The 21767-nt window shown below is 40.7% G+C and overlaps 1 protein-coding gene across 1 annotated transcript in view; it reads right to left on the bottom strand.

Moving 5' to 3' along the window:
* Positions 1–21767, bottom strand: part of LOC143277769 (uncharacterized) — an 86633-nt gene that overhangs the window by 61017 nt on the left and 3849 nt on the right. Inside the window, exons 3-8 of the mRNA XM_076582670.1 lie at positions 16556–16591; positions 13028–13096; positions 10709–10942; positions 9239–9361; positions 2614–2730; positions 622–849 (exon numbers count right to left, since the gene is read on the bottom strand). Coding sequence (XP_076438785.1) covers positions 622–849; positions 2614–2730; positions 9239–9361; positions 10709–10942; positions 13028–13096; positions 16556–16591 — 807 coding nt within the window. The remainder of the gene's footprint in view (positions 1–621; positions 850–2613; positions 2731–9238; positions 9362–10708; positions 10943–13027; positions 13097–16555; positions 16592–21767) is intronic.

The raw sequence follows: 21767 nt of genomic DNA, 5'->3' as shown, positions 1-21767 counted from the left end.
AACCCACATACACACACACAAACCACATTTCACCACACAGTACATTCAGTGTCAGTATCAGTAGCTCAAGGAGGCGTCACTGCGTTCGGTCAAATCCATATACGCTATATCACATCTGCCAAGCAGATGCCTGACCAGCAGCGTAACCCAACGTGCTTAGTCAGGCCTTGAGGAAAAAAATTAATTAATTATCAATGATAATAATAATAAAATAAATAAATAAATAATAATAAAATACATTAAAAAAACCCATGGTGGACAGAGAGAGAGACAGAGACAGACAGAGACATACACTCAAAGAGAGAGAGAGACACACAGAGAGAGAGAGACAGACGGACAGACAGAGTGAGAGAGAGACACAGAGACAGAGAGAGAGAGACAGAGAGGCAGAGAGAGAGAGAAACAGAGAGAGACAGACACAGAGAGAGTGACAGAGACAGAGACAGACAGATAGAGACAAAGAGAGAGACAGACACAGAGAGAGTGAGAGAGAGACAGACAGAGACAGACAGAGAGAAAGAGTGAGAGAGAGGCAGAGACAGAGAGAGACAGACAGACAGACAGAGAGACAGAGACTGAGAGACAGACAGACAGAGACACAGAAAGATGTAAAAGGCTCACAGCAGCAGTCCAAGCGGGCCCTAAGGGTGGCGTAGATGATCCTGAACGTGGTCACCAGCTGCACCTCCACCCAGTGCACGATCTTCTTCGATGAGGATCGGGTCTTGACGCAGCCTGAGGAGTCGGTCTTGGTCGTCGCTCCGTCCGTGATCACGGTGCCGAGCTTTCCCAGGGTCCCGTCCGAGGACGACAAAGTGACTCTCTTGTGAATGGCCACGTTGTGCAGGACTGTGTCCAATAATGATGACAATAGTTTCAGTTTCAGTTTCAGTAGCTCAAGGAAGGCGTCACTCCTTTCGGACAAATCCATAATACGCTACACCACATCTGCCACTGAAGCAGATGCCTGACCAGCAGCGTAACCCAACGCGCTTAGTTAGGCCTTGAGAAAAAAAAAAGAAAAAGAAGAGAAATACATAAAAAAGAACTATACTACTACTATTACTACTACTACTACTATGTATAAGGCGCAAAAACTTGATGAAGTGAACTATAAGCGCACAAAAATAAATAAATAAATAAATATATATATATATATATATATATATTTATTTATTTATTTATTTTTGTACGCTTAAATAACTAAATAACTAACTAAATAATAATGATATAATTTTTTTTAAGTAAATAATAATAACAATAATAAAATATATAAATAAAATTTAATATATAAAATAAATTAAAAAGATTAAAAAAGAGAACAATGATGATAAATAAGCAAATAAATGTAAAAAAAATGCAGACATACATTCACACATACACACACATATGCATACCAGATATGCACCAAACATGCAGTTTAACAGACATGAAAGCACAGTCAAATACGCATAAACGTACATGAGCCCCCAACACACACGCACACACACACACATGTGATGACAATAATGATAATAATGAATGTCCATTATCTGCTCATTTCGCTTTGATGTGAACTGGAGACAACACCAACAGAACTGATGTGTGAACAAATATCGTAAATTCTGCCATCACTGCAACTTCATTTAAATATATATATATATATATATATATATATATATATATATATAGTGCGTTATAGAAGCGCACAGAACAATGTTTGCAACGAAGATTCCCCCTTTTTTTTCTATCAATACAATTCTTGTTGCGGAATGACTAATATTCAGAACGATATAATGTTGTAACTAGCCAATGTAAAATACTATACTTTATAACAAAAATAAATAAATAGATTTTTTTAATGATAAAATGTCAGAAATATGGGGCCTGAACTAACCTTGTTCATCACAGCCATAGTAATTGTTACAGGTGTATTTGCACTGGGTTGGGCATGGCTTGCAGGGGCCGGGGTATGCACCATAGGTTCCCATTTTGCATACTGGAATGATGACAGTAAACACCCACCCACCCACCCACCCACACACACACACACACACACACACACACAGAGACATACTGAGGCACCCAGACGCGCGCGCGCGCGCGCACACACACACACACACACACACAAAGGCTAATGATAAAACAAAAGTTGTGTTTTAAGATTAACTGATTGTTTAAAGAACCAATGTTGTAAAGACCAATGCTGTTGAGAGAGAAAGGCTGAGAGAGACAGACAGAGAGGATCGAAGGACTTCTGAAGAAGAATACCAGTCTCTCTCTCTCTCTCTCTCTCTCACACACACACACACACACACACACACACACACAAATGTACATTTCTGCTGTGATATTTCATTTTGCATTTAGTTGAGAGAGGGGTTGGCCAAAGTCATGCAGTCAAGCATAAAAGGTATGATCCTTTGCAAATCAAACGAATATTGGTATGTTTCCAAACCAACATTGCGCAAATTTCTTCAAAACGGAACAGTCTCTCTGGGCTTTCATAATCACAGGAGACACAAAGAGAGACAGACAAACACAGATAGACAGACACAAAGAGACAAACACAGATACCAGACAGAGACAGACAAACACAGATGGACAGACAGAAACAGAGAAAACACTTCTCACCCCATATCTGAAGCTCACAAACGTCCAGATTCTTCGACAACGGTGTCAGAACGTGGGGTATCTTGTCAAAGCGAATAACACGGCCGGTCACTATACGGGTACACCTGACCGTTAGTTCTGGAACAGACACGTTTGTGTTAACATACTTATGTGAGCGTGTGTGCGGGGTTGTGGAAGGGTGGGGGAGGGGGTGCGGATGTGTGTGTGTGTGTGTGCAGTTTTCCTTAAAATAAAGATTGTCACTGTGTGTGCACACGGGGGGAGAAGAGACAGAAGTATAACCTTGATATTTTCGTTGTCCACAAAGAAGAGTAATAAGTGTTTTGTTTTGTTTTATTCATTTTTTTTTTAATTATAAACTTTTAAATAAAGAAAGAAAGAGAAAAAGAAACAAAATGCGCTTGAGGAGTAGGCACTGGAACTGGGAATATTTCCCCACTGATGATGTTTGCCAGAGGGCAGTACAGGCTGGGTATCGCAGCAAACAGCAGCTGTTTCACTTTTTTGACTGCTGAAAGGCTTACGACATCTTAGCCCCAGACTGATTATTGGACAGAGAGAAACAGTTTCAGTAGCTCAAGGAGGCGTCACTGCGTTCGGACAAATCCATATACGCTACACCACATCTGCCAAGCAGATGCCTGACCAGCAGCGTAACCCAACTCGCTTTGTCGGACCTTGAGAAAAAATAAATAAAACAAAATAAAATAAAATAAAGTAACTAACTAATATTAATAATATAACGTAAAAAAAAGTAATAATGATAATGAAAATAAAATAACAGAAGAGAGAGGAAAGAAACAACCTCACTTGAAAGCAAAGAGAAAGTCCCGATAGCTTGACAGTGGCCAACCTCTGTCTCTTTCTCTCTCTCTCTCTCTTTTATTTTTTTTTTTTTTTTAAACCGCATGTTTCTCACAACACGGGCACAAAGCTACAGGGAAGAACAAATGTGATAGGAGAAAAAAAATCTTATATATATATATATATATATATATATATATATATATATAGTGACGTCACTGATGACGTCATCAGAAAACGAGAAATAGCTCTGGAAGGCTGAAAATTCACATAGTTCGTCTAGAGTGGTATATCTCCAGACCTATTTTCTCAGTTTTAGGCTTATTGTTTTGGATAATGTTTTATGACCTGAAACACCACTTTCTGCTGTTTTCCCCCTGGCACTGAAGGGGTTTTAAAACATTTTCTTAGAAAATTCTATCACTGAGAAAGTACCCGACTAACGTACTATGGGGGCCAGTTAAGGGATAGTGATCCACAGGGGGGACTCAGAAGGAACTCGTGATAGTAAAATCCCAAGGACAAAAAAATATTGGAAACTGCACCACAACCCTGATGGACTCGCTGCATGATGTGTTATATGCTGTGAGAAAGGAATCGAATTGAACAGAATAAAGATAAATAAATAAAATGAATAAATGGATAAAAACCAAGTCAGTTACTCAAGGCGGCGTCACTGCGTTCAGACAAATCCATGTACGCTACATACACCACATCTACTAAGCAGATAACCGGCATATGACCCAACGCGCTTATTCAGCGTTGAGGGAGAATAAACCAAACCAGAGTAAAATGAGACAAATAAATCATTCGGAAATTACTGATAAGAATACTGATAGATAATAAGACGGATAAACAAATAATTTTGAAATAATACACATATGCACGCACGCACAACACACACTCTCCTACGTATCGCAGATCGCACAACACACACACACACACACACACACACACACACACACACTCAAACACACATTCTCTCTCTCTCTCTCTCTCTCTCTCTCTCTCCCCCCTACCCCCTCTCGCTCACACACAGAGGCAAAACATATGGAGTGATGGCCTAGAGGTAACGCGTCCGCCTAGGAAGCGAGAGAATCTGAGCGCGCTGGTTCGAATCACGGCTCAGCCGCCGATATTTTCTCCCCCTCCACTAGACCTTGAGTGGTGGTCTGGGCGCTAGTCATTCGGATGAGACGATAAACCGAGGTCCCGTGTGCAGCATGCCCTTAGCGCACGTAAAAGAACCCACGGCAACAAAAGGGTGTGACCCTCCATCACGGAATGAGTCGCTTTGTCCCTGACCAACTTTCCCGCTAGCGGCGATTTTAGGCGGGTGGGGGTCAGGTTGTCGATTTTCAGATTTTGACTTCATAGTAAACTTTAGGCTTTCTTTTATCTCATATTGAAGTATCTAGGCATAACTGTGTCTTCTTTTGCCTTAAAAGTGTGCTTAAAATGCCTAACCCGTCATTCTGATCGCCTATGACTTCGCGAAATCGATCAACTTTGACAAGCTTGCCCTCCGTCATCTCTTGGAATCGGCCGGTCGAATCATACCTTGTTTTAAAGGTCAAGTCCGTCTCTTTCAATCTATGTCCTTCTCATTGGTTGATTTTTTAACTACGAGCGAATCGTCGCTTTCAAAATAAGGATACACTACGTAAACAATGCGTCACTATGAAGGAAAATCCCCTCTGTCATTGGCCGAGAGAGGCCACGTGACGAAACCAGCCATTCAGCACGCTAGTTCAAATAAACATGGTCGCAGGGTTCGGAAGCACGTTTTCAAGAGTGACTTGGCGATTTCCTGACAAGATACACTTGCGTTGCACACATTTTGCCATTCAGTGAAGAAGACGACATTCGTGAGTTTCTAACCCAGTACTTCATTGATGGAACTGACCGTTCATGAAATCGATCTCAGTGAACACGAAGGCAACGCTGATTTCGAAAGCAGACGACGCAGGATTGTCGTTCAGTTTTCATCAACAATAATATTAATTTTGATGTAGATGACGAATCAACATTTGCACTATATACAGAAAGATTGGAAGCCTTCGCCTGTAATTGCCGAAATCACATGCACCAGGTGCCATCAGTGTTGTGACTGACATGGAAACAAGTGAAACTGACTTGCTGCACTGAAGTGATAGAACTGGGTTTCTCACAGCTCACACAAGGAATATGCAAGCAAAGTGACTGGGGGACTGGATATAGCTGAAGTGTCTGAAGGTAAGCTTTCTTATTTTACCCACATTGACAAATACTGAAATGTAATGATGGTATAATCAATTGATAATAATTTATTTAACAATGATTGACTCAAGACTGATTTATTGTCTTACATTGGAACAGGAATTCACTGTTTGACATGTGGAATAAAAATGATTAAAAGAATAAAGTGAATCTGAGGAAATTAACAGAATGTAAATTAAAAGATCTCTCTCTCTCTCTCTCTCTCACACACACACACACACACACACACACACACACACACACACACTGTGTGACACAGTGTGTATACATGTCACTCACACACACACACACACACACACACACACACACACACACACACACACACATACATACACAATGTGTGTCACACAGTGAGTCACATACTCACTCACTCACACACACACACACACACACACACACACACACACACACACACACACACACACACACACACACTGTCCCTTCACAGTTTAACCATTTAACTGAGCAAGGGGAGGTTCAGGGGCATGACATTATGAACAGTTTTCAGTTTCACAGAATTTGCTTCAATGGATATTTTATGTGAATGTGTGTCAGGTTGGTGTGTGTGTGTGTGTGTGTGTGTGTGTGTGTGTTGTTTTAAATAAATATAGAGTTGTGTCAACAGTAAATACTAACAGTATTACTAATAGTTCAATTTCTTTTTCAGCCCTGAAAGATATGATGGTACTTTATATGCCTGCCTGTACACCAATGAATAATTCTGATATCACTGCTGGCAAGTCATGTCATCAGAAGGAGAGGCAACACCACCAAACTAACTACACTGTCAACTAAAGAACTGTCTGCTGGTGAACTATCTATGAGTGAGTGAGTCAACTGTTAATGTACTATGATTTATAGTATAAATTTACCATGAAGTGTGCAAACTTAGTTTCTTTTTACAAACTTTGTCTAGATGTACATGTATGGAATTGTAAACTTTTGCACAGACATTTACATAAATGATATAAGTGTGCATGTGCTTCACATGCCACTATGCATAAAGTAACTTAATGGATTGCAGCATGTCATGCACATGCACACTGATATGCACACTGATACTCATAGTGATACAGCATTAATAATCACTATTTCATACTTTTATTATCAGTAAACTGCTTTGTCTGATTATATTATGATATAAGTGTATTCTTTTTTTTATTTTCTGATAAAATACATAGAACTAGAAGTAAAGCATTTTGTAAAGTCCTGTGTAAAGAATGAAAGCTGTGATGTAAATGTACAAAACTGAAATTACTGTTGATATTTAATCTAATATTATTAGCATTAATGAATAAACTTTAGAACATATAGAAAATAATTCAAAACAAAGGAAATGAAAAGAGATAAAGAAGTATTACATAACAAACTGTTTCAGGATAAACCATGCATTTTTGGAACATACTGACACCACCGGTGGAGAAAAAAGAGTGGAGGAAGAAGGTTCAACATCAACACCATCCACCCTGATGACACTTTGTACCACAAGAATTGATTACCTGTGCCACATATCATTTTTTTTTTTTTTTTTTTTTGCAGGTTGAGTGTTTGTTTGATGAGGTTGTGTGTCTTTATTGTGTGAAGTATGGGTTTGACAAGTAGGTTTTCTTTGCAGATGAAGTGTTTGAAGTGTTCATTTGGATTATGAAATGTATTTCATTTGATGCTATGCTGGGATAAAACACACATGAACTTGTACCTTTTGTATGAGCAGTTTTGTTGTGTGGATCTTTTTTGTTATTTTGTTGTGCTTGTTGTATGGATTATGGTAATATCACAAGCACACTAAGCCAGTGAGCACATTGAATTACAACAATTACATGATTCGGCATCATGATTTAGCATTTTTTTACCTCTAATCTGGCATAAATTTTAGTACACATACTATACAAAGCAAAAGTTTCATAGTAATTGGACCACAAACAACACCACAACAAAACTGATCTTAAAACTGGAAGGTTTTTAGTCATGTTGAGCTGATTAAAAAGTAAGTATACTAATACTTCAGTTGCAATTCTTTCCAAAAAAATTAGAAAATTCTTATTTGAATAAAATCAAATACACTCAATATTTTTCTTTCAAACTTTGTGCAGTTGTGGATATTGCCACTAAGTATGTGTGTGCCAAATTTCATGAACATATCTTGCTTTGAAGTATGTGGTTGCTATGAACATGTTCCAAAACTTTTCGGCCTTGATTTCTCAGTTTGTTACTTTCGCGACTTTAGAACTTCAAATCACAATAACTTTTCACAGAATCATCCGATTTACAAACTTTTTTTTTCGCTGTAAAGGTCATTTATTGCAGATTTATGATATACCAATAACTAAAAATCGACCTCTGGTGCAAAGCGACTCATTTCGTGGTGGAGGGTCACACACACAGAGGCAAAACATATGGAGTGATGGCCTAGAGGTAACGCGTCCGCCTAGGAAGCGAGAGAATCTGAGCGCGCTGGTTCGAATCACGGCTCAGCCGCCGATATTTTCTCCCCCTCCACTAGACCTTGAGTGGTGGTCTGGGCGCTAGTCATTCGGATGAGACGATAAACCGAGGTCCCGTGTGCAGCATGCCCTTAGCGCACGTAAAAGAACCCACGGCAACAAAAGGGTTGTTCCTGGCAAAATTCTGTAGAAAAATCCACTTCGATAGGAAAAGCAAATAAAACTGCACGCAGGAAAAAGTACAAAAAAATGGGTGGCGCTGTAGTGTAGCGACGCGCTCTCCCTGGGAAGAGCAGCCCGAATTCCACACAGAGAAATCTGTTGTGATAAAAAGAAATACAAATATGCCAATATTATGCAGTTTCACAGATATGAAAACATTAACAAATGTACACAGGCCCAACACTACAACACACACACACACATACACACACACTCACACACACATATATAAACACGCACCCGCACATTCTAACATTCCGCGACTTCCACAATTGGCTACAGCACACACACAAACAAACACACACACACACCAACTCCCAGCACACACACACACACAAACAAACACCCCCCAACTCCCAACACACACACACCAACTCCCAACACACACACACACACACCAACTCCCAATACACACAAACACACCCACACACATACACATTCCCCAAAGTGGAGGAAGAACGCCCCCCCACCCCCCTCTCAACTCCTTACCTCTCCCCCCCAACCCCCCCCCCCCAAAAAAAAAAAAAAAAAAAACACCAAAAAAAACAACAACAAAAAACCGAACATACACACACAAAAAAAACAACAAAAAACAAAACAAAAACAAAAATCCGATGATAATCACCTTCATCATCATCACAGACATCATTAAAAACAACAACAAAAAAAAAGAACAACAACAAAAACAACAACAACAACAACAAAAAACAAAACGAAAAACGATGATAATCACCTTCATCATCATCACTGACATCATTAAAAAAACAACCAAAAAAAGAACAACAACAAAAAAACAACAACCAAAAAAACCCAAGAAAAAACCGATGATAATCACCTTCGTCATCATCACTGACATCATTAAAAACAAGAACAACAACAACAAAATCAATTCTTACTTTCCTTAAGATTACGTGTTTGTTCGACGATCCGTTTCTCATCTCTGCTCAAGGTGAAGTGATAGCATGTCTGATAGTCAATACTGATAAATGCGGCGGCCAGTTTTGCTGCTCCAGCTTGTCCTAAAAAATAAAAAAAGGGGGTGGGGGTGGGGGGGGGGCGCTTGTTCTAAATAAAATCAACAGAGAGAGAGTGTGTGTGTGTATTTTCATGTGTGTGTGTGTGTGTGTGTTGTGTGTGTGTGTGTGTGTGTGTGTGTGTTGTGTGTGTGTGTGTAAACATCAAGTGCTAATTTCCTGTTCTTCACCCCAGCTTGCCGTAGTGATGGTGGTGTTGAAGTGGCGGTGATGGTGGTGGTGGTGGTGCTGCTGCTGTTCGTGGTGGTGGTGGTGGTTGTAGTGGTAGTGGTGGTGGTGGTGTTGGTGGTAGTGGTTGTGGTAGTGGTGGTGGTGGTGGTGGGGTCGTAGTGGTGATGTTGGAGGTGATGGTGGGGATGATAGTGGTGGTACTGGTAATGATGGTGGTGATGATGATGGTGGTGGTGAGGGGGGTGATGATGATGGTGGTGGTGGTGATGGTGGGGATGATAGTGGTGGTACTGGTAATGATGGTGGTGATGATGATAGTGGTGGTGATGGTGGTGGTGAGGGGGGTGATGATGATGGTGGTGGTGGTGATGGTGGGGGTGATAGTGGTGGTACTGGTAATGATGGTGGTGATGATGATTATGATGGTGGTGGTGGTGGTGAGGGGGATGATGTTGGTGGTGAGAGGGGTGATGGTGGTGGTGTGATGGGGGTGATGGTGGGGGTGATGATGGTGGTGGTGATGGTGGTAGATGGTGATGGTGGTGTGAGGGGGGTGACAGTGGTGGTGATGATGATGGTGGTGGTGATGATGGTGGTGGTAGCAGTGGTGAAGATGGTGGTGATGGTGGTGGTGATGATGGTGGTGGTAGCAGTGGTAAAGATGGTGGTGATGGTGATGGTGATGATGGTGGTGGTGATGGCTGTGGTACTGTTGCTGAGGGTGGCTTGCTGGTCATTACTATCATCATCATCATTATTGTTGTTATCATCATTTTATTATTAGCATCATTATTGTTATTGTCATCATTACATATCTTAATTATTGTTGTTATTAATTTTATCGTCATCATCATCATCATCATTATTATTATTATTATCAGCAGCATCATATCATCATTATTGTTATTAATATCATTATATATTTTTAATTGTTATTATTATTATTATCATCATCATTATGCATTTTTAATTGTTATTATCATTATGTGTTTTTAATTGTTGTTATCATTATTATTAGTATTATCATTATTATTATGTGTTCCTAATTGTTGTTATCTTTATTATCATCATCCTTATCATCATCATTATTATTGGTGGCGGCTGGCTCCTTGCTTAGCTGCTGCTTGAGTTACCAGAAGGCCGTGTCTCGGCATGACCAACCTTCTCTTCTGAAGAGCGTCATGTTCTGTAAAGTGAAGACGTACATCAGGTCCACTGTCCACCAGGCAGCCGGGTCGTCGTCCCTCGTGTGGAAGCAGTTGGCCCCAGGCTTGGACTTGGGCACCCAGCGGTGCCCCGTGTTGCCGTTGACGGCTCCACACCCCCCCAGGGACTGGGTGTGCGTATCTTTGTACACGCTGCTCGTAATGCTTTTCTTGTTGAAGGCCACGTTCTCTGCAAGGGGCAGTGTTACGCCAGTGCTTTTTTTTTATTTTTTTTTTTTTAGTGCTTTTTGGGTGGTGGGGGTGGGGGTGGTGGCTACATAAATCTTACTGTTTACATAATATGTTTAAAAGATGTATGTATGTATGTGACGTTTCAATACCCCCGAGGGACCACGAGAATGCCTTTAGATTAATAAACAATGAGGCCAGGAGATCAAATGATGAACAAATAGTAAAGAGTGGTAACTCTCTCCACACACAAGGTATATAACTTCAAGCCAATGCTGCATGCGCTACCAATTCATCTAGCATCACAGGTATATAAAAGGTACATTGGAACAAACCCAGACATTCCCCAAAAAAGGGAAGCGCCGGGCTTGCTCTTATACCGATTTTGTCTTTGTTTTGCTGTCTACATCACTCTTACTGCTTACATGATATGTTTAAAAGATGTCTGTCTGTATGTATGTATATAACGTTTCAATGCCCCCAAGGGGCCACGACAAATAAACTAATTTTGCCTTTGTCTTGTTGTCTACATCACTCTTAGTGTTTACATGATATGTTTAAAAGATGTCTGTCTGTCTGTATGCATGTAACGTTTCAATGCCCCCAAGGGGCCACGACAAACTAATTTTGCCTTTGTCTTGTTGTCTACATCACTCTTACTGTTTACATGATATGTTTAAAAGATGTCTGTCTGTCTGTCTGTATGCATGTAACGTTTCAATGCCCCCAAGGGGCCACGAGAAATAAACTAATTTTGTTCTTGTCTTACTGTCAACACGGTATGTGTGAAAGATGTATGTACGTGACAATTCAATGCCCCCAATGGGCCACGAGAAATAAACTAATTTTGCCTTTGTCTCTGGGTTGGGTTTGTGTTGTTTTATTGTGTAGTATTACACAATACAGTATGGAGAGTGTTGTGTTGTGAAGTATAGTATAGTTTAGCTGTGTTGTGTAGGTGTACAGTAGCATATAGTGTAGTAGTGTATAGCACTGTATAATAGAGTATGATATAGTGGTGCGTCATCTAGTGTAGGTTAGTGTAGTGTAGTGTAGTGTAGTGCAGTGTAGCGTAGCGTAGTGTATTGTCGTGTAGTGCAGCATAGTGTAGTGTAGTGTAGTGTAGTGCAGTGTAGTGTAGCATAGTTGTTGCCGTGGGTTCTTTTACGTGCGCAAAGGGCATGCTGCACACGGGGCCTCAGTTAATCGTTTCATCCGAATAACTAGCGTCCAGACCACCACTCAAGGTCTAGTGGAGCGGGAGAAAATATCGGCGGCTGAGCCGTGATTCGAACCAGCGCGTTCAGATTCTCTCGCTTCCTACGCGGACGCGTTACCTCTGGGCCATCACTATGTGGAAAAAATCCACTGTCATAGGTGAACAGATATAATAATGATATGAATACACTCAAGGCCTGACGCTGGGTTATGCTGCTGGTCAGGCATCTGCCTAGCAGATGTGGTGTTGCGTATATGGATATGTCCGAACGCAGTGACGCCTTCTTGAGAAACTGAAACTGAAAAGCTCTCTCTCTCTCTCTCTCTCTGTGTGTGTCAATGTGCAAATGTATTCTGGTTCTTCCTTTTTTTTTTCAAACTTTTTTTTTTTTTTTTTAATGTCAGAGTGAACTTCTGGATACCGGGGGTTATACTTTTTGTGCATGGTACTAACAGAACATCGGTTTATTGTCTCATCCGAATTTCTAGCGTCAACATTTTGTTGCCTGGTGGTGTTGAGTCCGTCACACTCGCTAGTATCCCCCCCCCCCTCCCTTCGCCACCCCCCCTCCTTCCCGCTAGACCTTGACTGGTTTGTGTGTGTTTGTGTGTGTGTGTGTGTGTGTGTGTGCCTCTGTGTGTGTGTGTGTGTGCGTGCGTGTGTTTGCGTGTATGTGAGCCTATGTGTGTGTGTGTGTGTTCTGAGTCTGTGGGTATGTGTGTGCTGTACGTGTTTATGTGTGTGTTGGGGCTGGGGGAGCGGGGTGTTGGGGGGTGGAGGTGGGGGGGGGGGGCGGGGGGGGGGGGGGGTAAGAATGTGTGGATGTGGGTGGGTGGATGATGTCAGTGTATATGCCTCACAACAAACCATATTGCTGTGTGGTGTAGGCAGCCGAATTGGAAGAACACGTCTCGCATTTGCAGCTGGATTTTCCCACTGGAAAGAAACACACACACACACAACACACATACACAACACACACACACACGCGAAAGCACGCACGAAGCACGCGCTGTGATTGTATTTTTTGTGCGTGTGTGCAGTCTAATTATGTGTTTACAATAGTGAGACATAAATATAGACATTTTTTTAACACCCAGCCCCGCCATAAATTGTAAATATTAACACACACACACATATATATATATATATATATAAGCAAATTATAAACAGAAAACAAAAACATAAAAGAAACACACAACCCCCCCCCAAAAAAAAAAAAAAAAACAATGAAAACATACAACTCAGACAGTTCAGAGCGAGCAGCACCATCCTCAACCTGTTCTTTCAATCCGGTCTGTACTCATCTACAACCTGCTGTTTTTATTTTTATTTTATTTTTTATTGTTTGTTTGGGTTTTTGTTGTTGTTTTTTTTTTTTCTCAAGGCCTGACTAACTTGCGCGTTGGGTTACGCTGCTGGTCAGGCATCTGCTTGGCAGACGTGGTGTAGCGTATATAGGATTTGTCCGAACGCAGCGACGCCTCCTTGAGCTACTGAAACTGAAACCAGCTCCCTCTTAAGAAAACTGACAGGGAGAGACTGGACAGGATTGTTTGTTTCAGCTGCAGCCAAGGTCATTGGCCAGGACGTCCCCCCCCCCCCCCCCCCCCCGAACATCTACACCAAGTCAAACGGGAAAAAAAAGAAAAAAAAGAACTGCGCTATTCTCCAGAACCCTGACGACCACGCACTGCACCCTGCCCTGTCAGACTGCTCCACACACTGGGACTCTGGTCGCTTGCTGTCGAATGATGAGGTGCAGGACAACGCGTTTCAAGAGCCTCGTTAATCCCGTCCGCCATCAGAGGCCGGAACGTGCTCAGGGGAAAGAACCCAGGAGATCTGAACTGGTGCCACCATATCTGCCACCCCAGTACTTATTTAGATAAGTTACACCCACCCTCCCCCCACTACCTTCCAGCGCTTCCTCCCCCCCCCCTCCCCCCACCCGCCTCGGCGCAACACTCGGCTTGTATCACAGAGATTGACATAAGTTTACATTTGGGCCAACAGCAAAGTGAGAGCTGTATTATCAATGGTTTCTCCAGTCAATGGGAAACCATTTACAGCTTAGTCTTTTGTGAAAGACTGACTCAAACTAAGAGGCAAAATTGCACTGGTTCTTAGTAATGCAGCCTTGTGGGCTAGTTTGCCTTTGGGAACCATCCCAACGCCGACTGTTCTAAAACCCTCTTGGCTGAGACAGTGGGGATGTACTTGGGCAAGACACTCTCCACTATAATCAAATTCTGGCCCAAACAGTCGGAACAGCAGCTGCCTCCTCTGCTGTTCTGATGATCATAGTCGGACACGATTGTTTAAAAAAAAAAAAAAAAAAAAAAAAAAAAAAAAAAAACGCCCCCAGCACTACCGCCATCCCCTCCCTTCCCTGTTCCCTTACCCCTATCCACTTGCCCGGTTTACTGAACTGTGACACTCCTCACCACCTGTGTATGCTGGATCGACTGACTGGTTGTGTGACTGAGTGCTTTTGACCGATTTGATGGGTTGGTGTCTGGCTGCCTGGTTCAGTGAGCTGATTGATTGTTTCAATTATGGTGTGTCCATTCAATTGTGTGTGATGTGTGTGTGCGTACGCGCGCACGTACGTGTGTGTGTGTGTGTGTGTGTGTGTGTGTGTGTGTGTGTGTTTGCTTGATGTTTTAGTTTCGGAAATCTTAAACTTGGATCTGGTCTATTATGCTGTGATGAACAGAGCAATTCCATTTATGTTTTATCTTTAACCCAAACAACCTAAAGTTGCTGATTATGTTTATTTTTAGATTGTGCTCATTTCTATATTTTGCAAACTGGAAGTCTTATACTATACTGACTGTGGTTATTTTTTCATATTTTTCATCATGTGTTATTAATTTATCCTTACACTGTTTAGGAAATGCTACGAGCGTACATAAAAAAAAAAGAAAAAAAGAAAAAAAAGTGTGTATGTCTACGACTGTGCACATTTTATTTTTCATCGTGTATTATTGATTTGTTCTTCTTTTTAAGCTTACAAATGTCGTGTGTGTGTTGTGTGTGTGTGTGTGTTTGTGTGTGTGCGTGCGTGCGTGCGTGTGTGTTTTTATTACTGCAGTTTTATTACTATAATTTTTAGGTATTGCGTGTAGTGTTTTAATCCCAGGCTGTGCCTAGTTTCTAGTACATGACAAGGTTAAGGAGTCTTATTCATTCATTCATTATTATTATCACTAGTAGTAGTGGTGGTGGTGATTGTGGTGGTAGTAGTAGTAGCAGTAGTATTATCATTGTTGTTATTATTGTTACTGTTGTTGGTGTTGTTGTTACTGTTGTTATTGATGTTGTTATCATCACCATCATCATTTTTACTACTATTATTATTACTGTCGTTGCCATCATTTATGTATTTGATTATTTAATCATTCATCTATGTTATTTATTAATGTAACCTACTTCTTTATATCTGAAGGTAGTTTGACATGGTTTTTTTATTATTTTTTTATAGTAATTTCTAATAATGAGTGTGAAATGGAGACTGATGGCGGGCGCATGGATACCTGATGCAGCTGAGATTGAGCAAATGGCTTATGTATGTCTATATTTGTACTGTATAGAATTTAATTGTGTGCCACCACACACCAAGCATCTCCTTTTAAGGACAATAAATTATCTTGTGTTCTTGTGAACCAAACTCGCCCATCAAAACTAACCTGCACAGAGGAAGCAAAAAGAAAAAAAAATGTGTGTGTGTGTGTGTGTGCAAACGGGTACATTCATGTGTGTAACAAATGCCGGTGTGAGCGCACATGAGCGTATCTATTATTATCAAGTACATAATCATACCATATCCGTCTCTCTTATAGTCTAAGTCTGTATACACACAAGCACATACGCACCTGCACTAAGACTGTGAAACACAGAGAGAGAGAGACAGAGACACAGAGAGAGACACACAGAGAGAGAGATATGCACAACTACAGAAGAAGAGAGAGGGGGAAGGAGAGAAAGAGAGTGAGAGATAAAGAAAGAGAGGGAGACACTGACACTATTTTAATGAAATACATTTATTTTTGATTCATGGTCAACACACACACACACACACACACACAAACACACACACACACACAGAGAGAGAGAGAGAGAGAGAGAGAGAGAGAGAGAGAGAGAGAGAGAGAGCAACCATGCACTCACACACGACGCATATACAGGATCATGAAAGATAGGAAGAGATAAAGAGAAATGCAGAGAGAGAGAGGGAGAGAGAGAGAGACGCAGACGATGATGAGAGAGAGAGAGGGAGAGACTGAGGTAGGGTGACAGAGGCAGACAGACAGACAGACAGATAGGCAGACAGACAGGCAGACAGACAGACAGACAGATGGAGGCTATTAAGAAACACTAGGTGTGACTGACCTGGTGTTCGAACGACTAACTCGTCTCCATCTGGACCTGTCATGATAATTCAACATTGATGATAATGGTGATATTGGTGATGATGACGACGGTGATAATGATGACGATGATGATGGTGGTGGTGATGATGATGATGATGATGATTAGGATAACAACGATGACGACGATAATGACATGTGACGACTGGTTGCTTTATCGCTTGCACTCCAATGGTAACTGATAAAAATTTAACGTTTACGTCACACACACACGTACGCACACACACGCAGACAAAATGGCGGAGCCTACTGGCAGATGAATTTCAACTGCAGTAAAAGTTCTCTCAGTGACTAAAAAATACGAACCAGAAGTTTCAGCAACACTGCGACGCCAAAGACAACAACTCGTGGCGCAAAACGACATACTGGGGCATCTGTGGACGATGCCTCCAGTCCAGCAACACTGCCTACCAAGACCGACCAGCGAGACAAGCAGCAGCTGACAGTGATACCTTCGCTGGCCGCAGTGCAGTCTCCATCGACATCTGCGGTGTGCGGGAGTGCAGATGCCCCTGCGGAATTGCGTGAGGCGATTCTGGCACTGTGTGGACGGATTTCACTGCTTGAGGGAGCGATAAAGGAGCAAAAGAAGACAACTTACATCAGACTGGCTGGTGTTCGCATGGAAACCAGAGGGACACAAACTGACTCCTGCACTTAACAGCACCAACATACGCAGAGGCAGTGAGGTCCGGTCCCTCTGCCACACCAGGGAAGCTGTCCACACCGAGAGCCTCCACACCACCAAAAGGTAGGCAGAATACAATAGCAATGGGCCCAAATCGAGAGGAAAAAGTTGAGTTGCCAAGCCCAAGAATGACGTCAATTTATCAACCACGCAATACCCGAGAAAATGACGTAAAACCCAAACAAAAGAAAACTTCTAAACTAAAAAAACGAAATCAAATGAAAACAAGCAAGAATTTCCGACAACCCTTATTCTTCACGATTCAGTCATGAATGGTGTAGAAAGAAATCGGCTAGGGCACTCATATTGGTTCCATGCATCAAAGAAACGAACCCCCACAGTGAGCGCTGCGCAACAATGCCTACAAGAACTTGGCTCTGGTGAAAAACAGCCCGAAGCAGTGGTCATTCATTGTGGCATTAACGACCTGAAAACAGCTGAGCCTGAAAAATCATGTAAATCTCTAGTGCACGTCTTGAAAGACACGGCGAAAAAACACTCAACAACGAAAATCGTCGTAAGTAAAATTACGGTCGTGAAAGATGAACGCACAGAAATGAAACGTGAGCTGTTCAACGCCATGCTAACTTCCGAGCTTTATGACGAGAAAAAACATTTCTTTTGTAGATAATACCAACATAAAACTTCATCACCTGCGGGGCAATTTGCACCTCACGAGGAAGGGGACCAGTCTACTGGCAGGGAACGTGGGGCGTGTTGTCAGGGACCTGCTGTGGGAGACTCCCAGGAGACCTGCCCGATCAGCGCATCGCTATCAACACCATGCCTACCCCGCCTTCCCCCAGCCCACATGGAAGAACCCATTCAGCAACCTGATAGACTGGTTTTCGTATTGATCACTGGCAAAACTTTTACTTGTGTTCAGATTTGATTTATTCCCATGTGAACAAGACGCTCTGCTGTGAACTGTTCTACTATTTAATCTCTGCTTTCAACACTATAATCATTCGTACATACTCGTTTAGTTTACTGATTCATAACCTACCAAGTCTTTTAATTATATATTATTAGTGTTATTATTTAGTTTGATATATTTTTTTGTGTTCCGTTAAATTAGTTAACTTTCTGGAACTGTGATCAACTAGAGACAATCATTGAACTTTCTCGAGCAATGACGGTCGACAACAACCTAAATGTGTTTCAATGGAACTGCCGGTACAAACTGTGATCACTTTGTGCAGCATCTGGCGATTCATAACTATCATTTGCTAGCACTTCAATCTCTAAATGTTAAAAGAGATAAACTTCCTAAATTTAGTCACTATTACTTTCCACCATTACATCAAAAGGTGGATACCAGTGAGAAAATCAGCACAGCGATATACATTCGAGAAGGGGTCAAGTACACTCCATGCCCAAGTCCCGTTCCACCAGATACACCAAATAGTCATTCTTGTGCTGTAAAAGTCCAGTTTAATTCTTCACTCTTGACTGTCATATCTGTATACCTACCTCAGGGTCCAAATGACTTTAATACAGAGTGGATTCGAACCTTACGGACAGACCAGGACAAAAAAGTTCTCATCACGGGAGACTTTAATGCACACTCGCCATTTTGGGAGAAAGGCTGCCAGTCGATCACAAGCAATCGTTTTATTGAAATCATTGTAGATGCTTCTCTATACCTACTTAACGATGGCAGAATAACACGTGTCCCAGACAATCCAAAACATAGAGCAACTGCCATAGATCTTACTTTAATCTCACCAGATCTGGCACCAATATGTGACTTGCCAGGCATACACTGAATGACACTCTTAATAGTGATCATTTGCCTATTATCACAAGACTTGAATCAAAAATATCTCAGTCGATAGATCCAACAGAGGATAAAATTCCAAAATTTAATTACAGACTTGCGAACTGGGATAAATCCAGAAGTTTGCTTTCATCGTTTCAAATTGACAACATAAACGATACAGTTTATATTCGATATTTACAAATGCAGTCATCACCGCTGCAAATGAATCTATTCCAAAGTTCAAATCGGTTAAAGATCATAAGCACTCTGGTAATATCTGGTGGAATGTAATATCTGGTGGAATGAGGCTTGTGAAGCAGCAAAGAAAGAAAAGAAGTCAAAATTTAAAATATACTTAAAAGTACAATCCCCCCAAAATCATTTCGAGATGAAAAAAAGCTAAAAATAAAGCAAACAGTGTTAACGCACAAGCAAAAAGGCAGTACTGGTCGTCTCTGCACAAATGAAGTTTTCAATCACAAAGATATGCAAAAGGTATGGGAAAAAACAAAAACAATGAAAAATGGAATATATTTACCACAATGCCTTATTAAACTGGACCATACAGATCTACCTTCAAATACTGAAAAGGCAGAGGTTTTTGCTGACATGTTTGGTAATCATAGTAGAACACTGGTTTGTCAGAAGAAAATAGAAAGTACAGAGAAAGCCAAGAGAAAAATGAAGCATACCAAGATTCAGAGAGCGTAAATCACCTACATATAAATAGTGAAATAACACCAGATGAAATAAAGGAATGTCTCTCAAATCTCGGCAGCAAAAAACAGCAGTTGGTTTAGACGGAATTTCAAACGAAATGTTGAGACATTTGCCTGGAAATTTGACTGATTTCTTTCACTTAATTTTAAATAAATGTTGGTCTGATGGTGACATTCCTCTTGTATGGAAACAATCAATCGTTGTCCCAATACACAAACAGGGCAAACACAGAACAGATAAAAACAGTTATCGACCAAATGCCTTTACATCGCATGTATGCAAACTAATGGAAAAAATTGTTCTAAAAAGACTTGTTCATTATTGTGAGAAGTATAGTGTAATTCCTATAAACCAAGCTGGCTTTAGAAAAAAGGTAGATCCTCCACAGAACATCTAGTCAAACTGACTACACAGGTAAAGCAACAGTTTGCAAGGCGAAAAAACGTACTAGCGACTTTTTTTGATGTGAAAAAAAGCATACGACCAAGTGTGGCACGCTCGACTTTTATATAAATTGAAAAATATCGGTATCACAGGCAACATGTATGATTATATTAGAAGGTTGTTTTGTTTTTTTTTGGGGGGGGGGGTTGTTTTTTTTTCAGATAGATCTATACAAGTAAGAATAGGAAATACCCACACAAACCCCTTATTAGAAGTGGTTTTTTTTAAATTAATTTATTTTATTTTATTTTTTTTATATAATGAAAAATAAAACGCCTACTAGGACACCGAATTACATAAAGAAAGTATACCAGCGGGAACTTGATAAAATCAGCAACTTTAGACAGTAAATGGCTTATCATTGTCCTTAGAAAAAAACAAATGTGATGCTATTTAATACAGGGTCAGACCCAGAAAAGTTCCCCGTGTTTACAATAAATGGTACTATCATCAGATATACACAATCTGTTAAATTTTTGGGAGTCTATCTTTCTTCAAAGCTTTCGTGGAATTATCATATTGACTATATACTAAACAATGCCAGGTCTAAATTTCCTTAAAATAATTTGTAAACAGCACTGGGGGCAAGATACCAAAGCGTTGATATCTCTCGCTACCTCCCTCGTACGTTCACGCTTGACAGACGCTCAAGAGGTATTTTTCAGTGCTCCACTGCATTTGCTAAAGAAGCTGCAAAGCATTGATTGTAAGGCTTATAAACTCGTTCTAGGTGTGCCCATTCTTACATCAAATTTAGGGACTTATAGAGAAGCAGGTGTTTTATCTCTTGATGAACAAAGGAAAGTTTCAGCCCCGAAATTCGTTATCAAATCTTTCGCATATGAAATATTTTCAAAAGAAGAAGCTAATTTGATTTCACAAAAATATTTTGCTAAAAGAGCTAAGACGATACAGTCTATGACATCCATTAATACATTTGCATCAGATATCATTAGTGCTACGGAATCAAAAGACAAGCAAATTGCAAAAGTCCCTGAATGGGAGCAGTGTAAAGCTACCTTTGACATGGATTATACAGATTTATCCAAGAACCAGTCACCATTTCTGTTAAAACCGGAAGTGCTCTCACATATAGAAAATCAATATTCAAATTATCTAAAAATATACACTGACGGATCTGTTCTAGAAGATGGTAATTCAGGAGCGGCTTTTGTAATTCCTTCATTTAGAATAGAAAAATTATACTATATGGGTAGACAATATTCCATTTTCACAGCTGTACTTATAGCCATACTTATGGCCTTAAATTATATTTCAGACATTCCGAAAACTGTAAGTGAAATTTTATTATGTGTAGACAAAAGTCAGTATTACAAGCTATAGAATCTCCAAATTCAAAGAAGCGAATTGAGATGACAATGGAAATAAAACATATTATTCACCAACTGACAAAACCGGGCATTAAAATAACTTTCTGTTGGGTACCTTCGCACTGTGGAATATCTTCAAATGAGTGGGTAGACCAAGCAGCTAGAAGAGCAGCACGTAATTTCGAAGGCGCAATACAACTTGACATCCAGTTAGATCTACATGAATGCA

Source organism: Babylonia areolata, chromosome 35, assembly GCF_041734735.1.
Source record: "Babylonia areolata isolate BAREFJ2019XMU chromosome 35, ASM4173473v1, whole genome shotgun sequence".
Taxonomy (NCBI): Eukaryota; Metazoa; Mollusca; class Gastropoda; order Neogastropoda; family Buccinidae; genus Babylonia; species Babylonia areolata.
This window is presented reverse-complemented; position numbering and strand designations above follow the sequence as displayed.